At 42.8% G+C, this 13772-nt stretch overlaps 1 protein-coding gene across 2 annotated transcripts in view; it reads left to right on the top strand.

The window, feature by feature from the left end:
• Positions 1–13772, top strand: part of SLC22A3 (solute carrier family 22 member 3) — a 94972-nt gene that overhangs the window by 75610 nt on the left and 5590 nt on the right. The window contains exons 6-10 of one of the 2 annotated variants that reach the window (XR_011493319.1): positions 2803–2900; positions 3018–3232; positions 3457–3811; positions 9301–9409; positions 10189–10301. Coding sequence is in view for 1 of the 2 variants with exons in the window: in XM_014858359.3 (XP_014713845.2) it covers positions 2803–2900; positions 3018–3232; positions 9301–9409; positions 10189–10301 (535 nt within the window). In the remaining variant the exon portion in view is untranslated. The remainder of the gene's footprint in view (positions 1–2802; positions 2901–3017; positions 3233–3456; positions 3812–9300; positions 9410–10188; positions 10302–13772) is intronic. The other variant, XM_014858359.3, reaches the window with a different exon arrangement.

Genomic DNA, 13772 nt, shown 5'->3' with positions numbered 1-13772 from the left:
GAGGGAAACTTCCCTCGTGTTATGGGTGGTTTTCACCTTGAATGTAAAGATCTTCAAAATCTAAACTATTTTAGTCAAATCTAATTTGTCTGAATTATTTTAGTCAACTCTGACTTTTCCATAAAACAGTGTTTTAACTAAAGATTAGATTTTCGGTCATGTGTAATATTCTTTTTTAAAAATATATAAAGTGACCGTCAACTACAAAGAAATCTTCTAGAATAAAAAGCTTTTTATATATTTAGCAGTGTAGTATAGGAATTAAGAACAGAGGATCTCTATCAACTGCCTGGTTTCAAATCCTGGCATGGCTACCTTCCTATTTAATCCTTAATGTCCTAAACTTCATTTTTCCTATTTATAAAATAGGATTAATAAAAGTGCTAACTTTAGAGAGTTTTGAAGAGAATTAAGTGAAATAATTCAAATAAAGTACTTAGCCCAGAATCTAACAAATATTATACACTCTGTAGAAGCTAGCCATTTTAATGTGAGCAATATATAGAAACTAATTGTGGAAAACATTTTGACAACCAACCACTTAGTAATATATTGTTATAATATACTAAGTTCTTATCTTGCATTTTTGGTATTCCTGCCTTATTTTTGGAGCAGCAAAGGTGAAGGTAGGTAAAAAAAAAAAAATCCTTCATTGGGGTCTTAGAATTTAGAAGATTCACTCAGGGAACATTTCAATGGGCATTGTATTAGTTAAAGGCTAGGTCAACTTGCTGTTGAAACAGACACCAAAAAAATATAGTGACAAAAGACAAAAATGTCTTTCTGTCTAACATGCCCACCCAAAGGTGGGTGGCCCAGTGCTAGAGGGCAACTCTGCTCTGTGAGGCCCTCCAGGACCTGGGTTCCACTTGTCTTGTTTGTCCACCGTCACCTGTGATAGGTTCTATGAGTGAAGCTGGCTCCAGCATCTTCTCCTCCCATCCTTCAGGAAGAGGAGGACAATGAATAAAGAGCAAGCCATTTCCTTTTTAAAGAATGCGACCCAGAACTTATACATATAGCTTCCACTTCTACCTCATTGCTGAGATCTTAGTCACAGGGCCACCCATTCTTCAAAGACAGGGTAGAAAATGTCACTTTAGCTTGGCAGCCACATGCCCGACTAAAATTCAGTGGATTCTGTTATCAAAAGGGAGAATGAAAGAATGGATGGTGGAATCAATTAGCTGTCTTCCACCAGCATTGTCGTGAAAACTACTATTGTTTCATTGACTCTGACACTATTGATTTTAAGACACATCATCATTTTATGTACCACTAAGTAAGAAAAACCATGCTATTTAAACTGTGACACATTGCTTTCTTATCAGCTCAGTCGTGGGACACATCCCAATTTAAGAGATGTTAAAATGTGCAAAATATACTGGTATACAAGAAACACAGTATTGGAAAGACTTAGGAAAAGACAGTGATCTAAAGAGATCCATTTTGCAGTCTCTTTTTGTTTGTGTGACTTTCCCAGGAGCAGGAGATATCAAGTTTTGGTTGACCTATTGAGTATAAAGTTTAGAATAGGTGATTGACAAGGTCCTAGAGGTGTGAATTCATTCTAAGTCAAATTCTTGTGACTGTTTGCAGAGAGACATATAGCTCAAAGGCTTGGGGAAATTTTGCTTAGATTTCTAGTCAATCTTGGCCAGGTCTGGAGTTGAGCAAACAGACAGTAGGGTCCTGTCTTTACTAGTCAAGATTCTTACTTAATAGAAGAGCACAAACTGAGGGCAACACTCTGAGAAACAGACATGGGGCAGGGCACTTGACTTCTTGTTTCAACATTCAGTCATCACCCAGACAGGTGTTGAACACCAGGCACTTTGCTTGATGCTACAATACTGTTCCTGCCCTCCAAGACCTCCAGAGCTCAAGGAGGGAGAAAAAAGTAGACCCATAAGGACATGCGGTTGAATAGGTGTGATGATAGAAGTTGGCTGAGTGGAGGCACAGATCGAGAGTCATCAGTTCTCCCGGAGGTTAGGAAGGCCCTCCCAGGGGAGGTGAAATCAGGACTAGAGAGAGCTAGGGCTCTCCAAGAGGAGGTAACAGAATGTGCAAGCCCATGGAAATGTGACACAGTCGTCACTTCAGGGAATTGTGCTATGATTCCTTTGCCATGTTAGACTGGAAGCTGCTGTGGTTATGGAGGTTTTGCTGTTCAGGTTTGTTTCCTTTATAGTGCCTTATACATAGTTGGAAGACTGCAATATTGGTTTAATTGAATTAAAGAAAAGGTCAACTTCTTGGATGGCCAGAGAGAGATGAGCTGAATTTTCCTGGATCAAAAAGATGCTAGATTCCAGTAAATCGACAGAAGCAAAATGATACCTCCAGTGCCTTGCTCACTCTTGAACTTAACATTACTCTATCTTATTTGTCAGCTTCAAGGTTGAGGATTTAATAGATAAAGAAGACTTGTTTGGATCCCACTTGCTTCCCCCACTTTTATGCTTATTTTCTCCAATTTAATAAATGTACAAATGAATTTTACTTTAGAACATACCTTTTGTCCTTGTTTACTCAGAGCAGTGTAGCATACACTACTGCTGATTTTAGCCTAAGAATAGATTCTTGGTGCAGCCGCCACATTTTTGTGAATTTGACCTATTACAAAGGCTAGAGGACCAAACTCTTCATTCTCAGGTTTTAAGGTGTAATAGTGAAAGACCCTGGTCAGGTCAGTAAGATCATTTGATTCGGTAGCTTTGAATCTGGTCAATGACAAATCTATAATATGCAGATGTTTCTTGCTGTCTATTGCTACTGAAATCTGCTTCTCTTATATAGATCACTGTTACAGATGAGGAAGTTAGTAATCCATCCTTTTTAGATCTGGTGAGAACTCCCCAAATGAGGAAGTGCACACTTATACTTATGTTTGCTTGGTAAGTTTGACTTGTGATGGATTCAAAAGCTTGTGTCAAATTTACAACGCACCCCTTCCTTCGAGTCAGGTTGAAGTTATCTTACTTGTTCTCTGTTGTGTTTCAATGTCGCTCCAGGTTCACCAGTGCAGTGGTTTACCAAGGCCTCGTCATGCGCCTGGGAATTATAGGAGGCAACCTTTATATAGACTTTTTCATCTCAGGAGTTGTGGAACTGCCAGGAGCTCTCTTGATATTACTAACCATTGAGCGTTTGGGACGACGCCTTCCCTTCGCGGCAAGCAATATAGTGGCAGGTGTGGCTTGCCTTGTCACTGCTTTCCTACCAGAAGGTAATTGTCCTCCAAGTCTGTTTGGCAGAGAAGAATTTGAAAAAAATCTTAAATCAAAATTATCAACAAGGGGGAACCTCTTGTCCTTAGAAAACGTACCATTGCCCCAAAACTTTGGTACCAGATACGCTCTAGTGATGTCATTCAATTTTCTGTTTAATCAATGTAACATTTTGAGTATAAGACATTAGTTCTATAGATTTTTCTGTTTTCTCCATTTTTAGGTTTATTTATGGATGAAATAGATGTGCGAAATCTAGCTCGTGGTAATATAGCTCACTCTTGATCACTTTTATCTGACTGACTTTTGTGGTATCATCGACGTTGTTTAACATGTTTCTCAAGCATCTGTGCTGTCGCTGGCCCGTGTGAAACACTGAAGTCACACCGGGAAGAAAGCCACGGGTCTTGACTTCAAAACGTTGACAACCTCGCAAGGAATAGAGACACTTCACTGCTCTCACTACTCACTGTGACAAGTGAAATCATGGAATTATTTTCCAGATTTAGAAACAGCAAAGAGAAATAGGTGGAGAGAGTGATTAATCCATGGGGGTTGTCAGAGAAGGCTTCCCAGAGGTGAGAACTAGGTGTGGATGAAAAAGTAAAGAAATGTACCAGACAGGAGAGAAGGGTGGGAGTTATTTTCCCAAAGGAGAGCATAGTTCTCAGAAGGATAAAATACCTTTGAGGGTCCTGGAACCAAACATGCTTTGTTATCGCTGGAATATCCAGGCAAGGTGGCTGAGGGATGCCTGTCACCAGCAGTGACTGGTCTCACGGCCTCACAGGCCATGCCAGGAGCTTGGGCACGGTCTTGCGAGCTTCAAGAGAAGGAGAAGGGGTGGCTGCCTTGTAGCTGCCACAGTTTGGACAATGGCAATGAGGAGGGAGAGATGCTAAAGCAGGAATTGAGGTTGTCAATCGGGCCTGTGTGGGAGAGCGTGATTTCAGAGATGTTTCAGAGTTAGATTTTGGGGGGCTGGATGACAGGCACACAGTACAGAGGTTGCACTATTGACACACCCCAGCTTATCTCTGCCGTAGAACACAGAGCAAGCCTTTCTAACTCCCAGGGAACAAGCGCGTTAGAGCAAGTCAGTTATTTCCATGTTCCAGGGGGTGTGAGATGGGGCTTACTTGAGTGCTGGATGCTCTCGTAGTCCTTTGGCTCAGCACAAGAGAGGCTGTCTTTTTTTCTTTTTGAGAATCTTCTAAGGATCAGGAAAGAACTGAAAATATCATGGAAGTTGGAAGAGTGAGACATTTACAGATGAGTTTATTAATTATATGAAGGCTTATGAAATCACAAAACATTGGATAGACCGTATTTAAATAAAATTGTAGCTATGCCTATCCTCAAAATAGAAGGAAGAAAATGACGGGAAGTCCTCTGTCTGTCACATTGGAATGATTGATGTCAGACAGAACTATTTACATTTAGCTCATTTTTCTTGAGTGTATTAGTTTCCCAGGGCTGCAATAACAAAGCCCCACAAACTGGGGGGCTGGAAACAAGAGAAATTTATTCTGTCACAGTCCTGAAGGCCGCAACTCTGAAACCAAGGTGTTGGCAGGGCCATGCTCTCTCTGAAGGCTCTAGGCAAGGATCTTTCCAGGTCTCTCCCTAGCTTCTGGTGGCTGCTGGCTGGGTTCGTTCCTTCCAGACGTTTGGACAGAGAATCTGGTCCATGGCTCTCTCCTAGCTTCTGGGGGTCACCAGAAATCCTTGGCATTGCGTGGCATCACTCCAATCTCTGCCTCATCTTCACATGACATTCTTCTCACTGCATCTCTATGTCTTAACTATTCCATCTGCAAAGACCTTATTTCACCACAAGGTCACATTCTGAGGTTCTGGGTGGACGTGAATTTGGGGGGACACTATTCAACTCACTACATTGAGTTGGCACTTTCCAAGAGTTGGGAAATCTCTAGAATAGATATCAGTCAATACATGTCTGTTTAGTATCTACTCATTGTCACCACTGAACTAGGATGGGGGCTAGAGCAGTGAACAAGAGAAACATCATTCTTGTCCTTGGGAATTGTGTACAATTTAAGTACAAGGGTGACAAACCAGGAACATTGGGGACTTCGCTATTCTGTCCACTTTGGCACTATATAGTTTCTTGTTTAGTTTAAAAATACACTTTCCTAAGATAAGGCCTTCTGTTCTCATCACATATAGAATAGGAATTAAGGATTCATTGCGTATGAAATTAGGAAAGTGGGGAGAAGATTAATGACTTCAGTGTGCCCATCATTTCAGGGATGTATACTTCACTCTAGAAGATTTTCTCTGGCCCTACACTGATTTGGATCATTTTAATGTGTGCTACACTCAGCATGACCCCAGAAAGCATTCAAGACCCTATGTCCAAGCTAATGTTGAAGTAACTAGGTGGATGGGAACCAAGCTGTTTGTAGAGAACACTTTCCTGTGTTGAAAAATGTAAGGCAAAGAATAGAATTCTCCGTTTGGTCTCATCAGTTTTATTTTGTGGATATAATTTCCCAATTTAAGCTTTAAAATGGATTTTTAGCAACATTGGAAGCTAACGGCTCTCATTCTGGACATGCTTTATGTAAATATTCTGCAGATTCGGCTGCTTTTATAGTCAGATGTGGGTCATGATTGAGTGGCAAGAATAAATTTCTAATCCCTCATGCTCTGTGGGTACCAAATAGTCACAGAGGTTCCTCTCTTGAGCTGACAGTCCTTATTTCCAACTTAAAGGAGCTTTTGGACTTGGTTACTGTGGCTGTCCAATTAACATTAGAAAGACTTTGCCCCTCAGTCACTCTTGACGTCATCAACAGGATCACAGTCCCTGGGGAGAATGCTGATTGGCCTTAAGAGGAATCAGCTCTAAAATTATCATAGAAAACAGTTGAACCAGCTTACCCTCCACTAAGTACAACTTTTCATGGTCCAGAGAAGAAAATTCTGGAAAATGAAATAGTCTTTCTGGCTGTCTTTCTCATCTAAGACTCACTGCTTTTGACCCAAATTTTTGAACTCTCATTAGAGTCTGAAAAATAAAGAGCTTTCTGTATCCATCCCCATCCACCATCTTTAATTTGAGTTTATTTAGGATGGCTCCAAACCTTGCACTTTGGGTAAGTCTTCTTTTTGAAATGAAAAAGTTGTCTTTTATTTCTCTCTTAGTGAAAACTGAGTCCATGTGTCTTAATTTCCATATCTCTATTAGGCATTTTCACTAAATTTTATTTGAGAACTCAGAACAGATGGTACGTTCAGAGGAGCTGCAAAATTGTGTTTATTTAAAACCCTGCGTCCTTTCTTCAAAAATTGAGTCATTATCCCAATAGTCTCTACCAGCTTGACCGAATCTCCATTCAGCGTGACCCCCTTTCTGTGTTCTCATGACTATGGAGGACAGATTCAGCTTCAGCACTCGTCTTTAAATTGCCTCGTGGGTTTTTTTTGTCACTGTTAGAAAAAGATGTGTATTGCCACTCCAAGATAAACTTAGCATATTACTGGAACGATCAAAAGTTTTTGTGTGCCTACATAATATTCCCACATCATTTACCCTTCCTAATAAATTGTTTCATTTCTCTCTTTAGTAAATGAACAGTACATAGCCTTTGGGATCTCTCTTCTTTTACACATTTTAACAAAATCTCTGTCCCAATGTGGTTAGATACTGGCCTCTACTGACTGGGACGAGTTGAGTCCTTAGATTAAGGCCAGCATGTAGGATCCATCATCTGGCATGAGGATCCTTAAGGGTACCAATTTGACAGCACTTTATGAATGTTTTTCTGAATTAACTAGTTCTTTGTCTGTGTTCACTGAGCCAACCACATGTGTTTTTCATGGTATGTGTGTGTGTTTTAATTTGGTTTCTTTGTTTTGTTTGGTTCTTTCCAGCAAAGAGTCTTAGCCTCAGTTGTAAACTTAAATTGTCATTGAAGTTGTCTGTGGGACTCATTTAAAGAGAACTCTTGACTCAGTAGAAAAAAACTATAATTTAGGAACCTAACGTGGATAGTCAAGTTATTTCCACGGTAGCAGGCGGCATTCTTCTTTGCAGCCTGAGAGGTTGCCCAGTTGGGCTGGGACCCAGGGAATCTGGGCAACAGCTCCCACTTTCCGTTCCCCAGCACCTGGCACTGTACCACCTGCTCATTGAAGGAAGGGGTGGAATGCATTTCCTGGTCCCCCTCCCTGGCCTTAATGAAAAAAGAAAGCCTAAGTAAAACACATGTTTACAACTGTTCCATGCCAGAGCAGATGGCAGCCCAGTGCATCAGCGTAACTCTGATACTCCTCACTCTGTGGTGTAACTATTAATGTGAGGGCTACAGGTGTTCTCATCTGGGAAAAACATCAAGTTCACCAGGATATCCTCGGCCAGTTTGCGATCAAAATGTAGTGAACTGGGGCCTCCCAGCTGTGATCTGGATTCTTGAACCATTGTTTTCTCTGCTCGCCCTCCTAGGCAATTGTTTTCTTTAGTCAGTTTTAGCTGTTTTTTTCCTTGATGAGAAAGATCGTCCCTGAACTAACATCTGTGCCAATCTTCCTCTATTTTTTGTATGTGGGATGCTGCCGCAGCATGGCTTGATGAGTGGTGTGTCGGTCCACACCTGGGATCCAAACCCTTGAACCCTGGGCTGCCAAAGCAGAGTGCGTGAACTGTACCACCACACCACCTGGCTGGCCCCTAGCATTTTTTTATTTGTTGAATATTCTTTAGAGAGAACATGCACAAATCTACTGAGCTTGAGTCTCTTCTTTCATCCTTCTCATTCAGGCCTCTTTTTCCACTAAAAAATTATATATTCAGGAGAGTGCAGTTATTTTCCTGGAAGAGAAGAGGACCATTTAGTGCTGAGTAAGCATAAATAAGTCTGAGTAGGAAAGGGAAAGGTTTCAAAGATGGAAGTCAGACATATACCGAAGATCTTTAGCTGTGCCTTGGAGAGCAGGTGTGTTCTTGTTCATGCAGTCATATGTCCTCATACTGGGTCTGCTAGGAAGGGATGGCACAAATTGCACAACTCTTAAGAAATCTAGAGCACTTATTTTTTAGAGGAAAAATGGTTTACTCCTTCTTCCCTTAAAACACAAAAGAAAAGGGGCCAGCCCCATGGCCTAGTGGTTAAGTTCAGCATGCTCTGCTTCGGCAGCCTGGGGTTGGTTCCCAGGCAAGGACCTGCACGCTACTCATCAAGCCATGCTGTGGTGGTGACTCATATACAAAATAGAGGAAGGTTGGCAACAGATGTTAGCTCAGGGTGAATCTTCCTCAGTAAAACAAACAAAACGATGTAAAAGAAAGGAAGCATTTAATACAGAACTGCCAACATTTTACACTAGTTACAATGGAGGAAAGGAGAGTTTCCTCATACAACCAGAGCAGCCCTAAAATGGTTCATTTTTAAATGAATGAACCAATAGAATTTAAGAATCTGCCTCCTCCTGGATGATTTCTTGGGGGAAGTAGCAAGACGGGGATGAGGAAGGCGATGAATGACATACACCCTGTAGATTACACCCGGCATAGATGTCTCCTTCCATGGATCCCAGTCCTTAAAGACTTGCTACTTTCTAGAAACCAAAGTCAGCTTCATGTCCAGTTTTTCCTGGTCTGTTGGGAACTGCTATTCTGTGTGTAATCACTATGGAGTATGGACAAAGAGGACAGGTGGGCACCAGACTGCAGGGATGGTTCTCACGGGCACAGTGAAGACCACCTTCCAGATGAAAGTCTGGTGTCCTCAGGCCCTGTAAGAAGGCAATGCCTGGAACATTGTTTTCAATGAAGCGGCTGCACAACAAATAGTTCTTGGATTGTATTTCTATAATCTAACATGCTCAGAAGGGCAGCTAGCACACTTAATCTTAGCTGTCATCCTGAGGTGGTTGTTGCTGTTGAAATTTGGCTACAATATTAGAAGGTATCTATCATTTGTGCTTATAATTAGCAAAGACTTAGGGCTGGGAAATCACTAAGCAAATGCCTTTTTTGTTCTGTAAAATGTTATTGAAAGCAGTTCCCTAACTCTTTCTTCCAAACTTTCTGTGTTTGCAGGAATTCCATGGTTGAGGACCACAGTTGCTACCTTGGGAAGACTAGGGATAACCATAGCCTTTGAAATTGTTTATTTGGTAAATTCAGAATTGTACCCAACAACCTTACGGTAATTCCAACATATACGTCATGGTTTCTCCTAAGTAATTCTGCAGCCAAATGTTTTGACCTAAAAACCACGAAATGGTTTCCTTAGCTTGGTGATATGTTTGGCCTGGGTTGAATGCAGCTAGTGAAGAAGATATGCTTTGAGTTGTAGCTGCTTTCTGCCTTGCGATCTTCCGCAGTTTTGACAGAAGCACTTCTAGTATCGATATCTTTATATTCAGCCATGGTTTTGTGGGATGGCACAGACTTGGAATCAGAAACCTGATTAGTGCACTTGCTTGGATGTGGGTTAAATATGACTTCATCAGCATTATCCTTCTTTGAGGCTACAGCTTCTGTTCTGACCACATTCCACGTCTTGCAGCTGTGAGCAGCTGATTAATGAAAGACAAAGTGAAACAGTGTGTGTGGACTAATGCAAATTGGCCTCCTTTCCTGAGGGAATATTCATGGGCACACCTTACTGTCAAGCTGGGGTGCTGAGGCGACACCCAAGTGTCACAGAGTGTGCTGGGTAGTCAGCCGCTGATGGAAGAACCATTTCCACCAACACTGTAGACCGCCTCGTGATTCTCGCTGTGACTCCCCATTTACCCACGTGCCAAATGGTGCAGAATGGAAATGGTTTGCTTAGAGTATGAGAGTAGTCATTTTCACAGTTAAAAAAGATAGAAATGGAAAATTTTGTTACAATTTCTTTGTTGCTTATATATCTGAAGATTTTACTTATCTTGAATTTATTTAAATATTTTTCACATAAGACAACTTTTTATTCTGCAGAAACTTTGGAGTTTCGCTCTGTTCAGGTTTATGTGATTTTGGGGGCATCATCGCCCCATTTCTGCTCTTCCGCTTGGCGGCCGTTTGGCTGGAACTACCTCTCATCATCTTTGGTAAGAACACACTTTATATACTGGGCTTAAATGCTTTCATCTACATTCTTTGCATTAATAGGACTCTGTAATGATTATTAGGTTCGATCTTAATGATATCCATTCATCTTCATGTGACAACTGTTTCAGTTTTAAGGAGCCAAGCTGATTACAATGAAACGTGAAACCCTAAACGATTTTAATTGGCTTTGTATTGAAGGGGTCTGAGGAGCAGCGTTCTAGTCTGGCTTTCTTTGTTTAGGTTCTGAGTTAAAATCAAACACTGTGGAACTCTTTTATGATGTTTGGGAACAGAACCAATAATTTTCAGGGGACCAAACTGGACCTTCCGTATGTTTAAAAACAAGCCCAAAAAGTAATTGTGTTGTTAAGTGTTCTCTGTCTATCAATATCATGTCTTCATTTACTTTCATGCTGAACATGCTGTGCTGAAAGAACAGAGGACGCAGAATCCTGTGCACATGTACCGTCACCTCTGTCATGCCCCTCAAGTTCACCCTCCTTCCTACCTCCAGTCTTCAAAGAACTCACTGACGGATAGAACCATAGCATAGGGAGGGGCCTTCGGGTACTGGAGTCCAGTGCTTCTCAACTGCTCTTCCAGCCTTTCTCCCTGGATCTCACACCCCTCTACCCTCCTCAGCAAGAAAGCATACAAATTGGCCCCTTTCTCACCTACCTTCCCTCCACCCCCACCTCCTTACTCCTAGTAGAGAATGTCTTTCATTCATTGCTCAGCAGTCTAAACTACAATGAAAACATTGAGTCCACAAGGTTATACATCCTGCGTAACGCAAAAATCATTTAACAGTGCTAACTAGGGACAGTCGAGTCAGCTGCTGACCATTTGATGCCAGTGAATTCAATGAAAGGTCATCTCAAGTTATTTCATGGGATCTGATAAACAAGCTCAGTGTTGATTCTGTGGCCAGCGTGAAAAAGCAGAGAGAGTGCCATTGTTCAACCAAGACAGAGTGGTCTAGAAACCCAGACATTCAGGATTACAGCCTGGGCTGCAATGAGTGCTGGTTAAGCTGGGTATGCGTGCCATAGTGCAGGCCCTTCCTTCACAGAGAGAGCCAAGTGTCCACACAATCAGTCACAATAGAGTGTGATAAATGCTGAAAGTAAGGGGTGCCGTGAGAGCCCATCACAGGGACTCCTGACCCCAGTTAGTCAAGGGGAGAAAGTCGGGGAGGAAGGAAGCAATGTCTAGGTTGAGATCTGAAGAGGAGTAGAAATTATCCACATGAGGAGTGTGGGCTGCCACTCCAGGCGGTGGAGGGCCTAGAGCGAGAGGAAGAAGCGGTTCTGTGGCAGCCAGGAAGTCAAAGGACAGAATGTAGTATGTGAGGGGCGGCCTGAAGAGAGATGAAACTGGGGAGGTAGGCTGGGCCAGATCACCAGATGTCTTATCGGACGTGTGAAGGGTCAGTCTGCTCTTTATCCAAACGGCAGTAGGATGCTAGTGAAGAGTTAGAAGCTGGGGTTGACTGCGTTAGATTTGCATTTCAGAAAGATGACTCTGATGGCACGTATGCAAATGATTAGGAGGGGGACAAGGCCAGTGTGAGACAATTAAAAGAATGTTGTTGTAATCAGGTAAGAGATCATAAAGGCTCGGATTGAGGTGATGACAGTGGGAATGGGGAGCAGTATAGATTCAAGAAATATAGCCACATGCCGCATAACATTTTGGTCAATGATGGATTGCATATACTACAGTGGTCCCATGAGATTAGTACCGTATAGCCTAGGTATGTAGTAGGCTACCCCATCTAGGTTTCATATAAGTACACTCTATTATGTTCACACAACGATGAAATCGCCTAACGGCACATTTCTCAGAATGTGTCCCCCTTCTTAAGTGACGCGTGACTGTATATTAGAAGTAAAATTGTCAAGACAGGATGATTGACTGGGCGAGGACCAGAGGGAGCGGGGAGATGGGAAGCCCAGGCTCCTGGCTGGGGAAACTGTAGGTGATGGCCAGGCCCGGTTTAGTGAGCGCTGCGGGAGCAGGTCTGCAGGAGAACGTGGGGGGGATTCTCTTTGGGCCATTTGGAGTATGAGGTGCCTGTAAGAAATCCAAGTTGAAACCATGAGACGGCTATAGCCTTTGATGAGCTGAGCTCAGCAGAGAAGTGTGGCCCAGCTCTAAAGCTTTGGAAGCCATCTAAATGTAGATAACCATCAAAAGTATGACAGTGACCGAGACCTCCCAGAAAATAGGGCAGAGTGAGAGGGAAGGGGAGGGCCCAGGACAGAGCCCTGAGGAGTGACAGAGAGTCAGGCATAAGCAGAGGGAGAGGAGCCGATGGAGGAGGTGAGAAGAGATGCAAGAAGAGTAGGAGGGAAACCAGGAAGCGTGGAGCAGGCAAGCCAGTGGAGGGTGGGTGTCCACCAGCAGCCAGTGCTGCTGGGAGGACAGGCAGCAAGGACAGAGAAGCAGTGTCACTGGATCTGATGGCAGGTGGTACCTGGTGATCTGGCTGGAGCAGGGCCAGGAAGGACACTGGGCAGAACCCAGATAAGAGCAGGTGGAGGTGGGATTTGATGCTCAGTGGTGCTGGTGCTGGCTCACCCTGGCCCACCAGGGCCAATTGTTAAATTTTGAAGAATTTTCTTGTTAAACACTGCCATCATTAAACATTAAATATATAAAATATATTAAAAGCAGAGGTAATAAATGCTCACAACTCATCAGTGCCTAATTTATTTACATTTTACTGTTATGGAAATTCTGTATAACAGAGTGCCACTGCGCCTCTCCTCCCAATGCCTCCTTCAGGGATGTCTTGTTGGTAGCTTCCAGTGTCCATGGTGAGAGTATTTACGCCATGGAAATTGGCAGATGCTACAAATCAAGGCTTTATTTTCTGGAGAGCTGGTTGGTAAACATTTCCCACATACCACGAGGATATGAAGATGTGTAGAAAATAGGAGAGGGTGATGTTTCAAGAATTTCAGCTCTGAAGAAGGGATAAAGGGAGGATGGTAACTGGAGGACAATGTGAGGTTGATGGAAGGGTCCTTAAAGAGGGAAGAGTTGAGTATGTTCCAGTGCTTCCACCAATGGACTAAAGGGGCTGGAGAGATAGGATCCGTCACTATAGTGAGGCGCCCAAGAAGACTCCAAGAGATGGCACTTGGGAACAAGTCTTACAGTGTAACTTGACAGAAGGAGGACAGGGAGGGAGAGAAAGCTGCGAAGCCCTACTGTCAGTAAAAGGAAGCTGAGGGGATTCCTCTTGGTGAGGTCTTCTCTGCATGTTTGTCACATAGGACTCAGGAAACAGTTGTTAAATGAGTGAATGAATGAATGTGTGCCAGGAGTACTGGGGTAATGGGACTGCACGGGGTTTGAGGAAGGTAGAGAGCATTTAATATTGTGGCAAAGGAAAACTGGAGCACTGGTTAGGGTGACCACAGGGTTGCTGCTGTTGAGGGCTGGTTAGTGTTGGTGAGCAG

Source organism: Equus asinus, chromosome 1, assembly GCF_041296235.1.
Source record: "Equus asinus isolate D_3611 breed Donkey chromosome 1, EquAss-T2T_v2, whole genome shotgun sequence".
Taxonomy (NCBI): Eukaryota; Metazoa; Chordata; class Mammalia; order Perissodactyla; family Equidae; genus Equus; species Equus asinus.
Note: the sequence above shows the minus strand (reverse complement) of the source record. Positions and strands in the feature narration are given on the sequence as shown.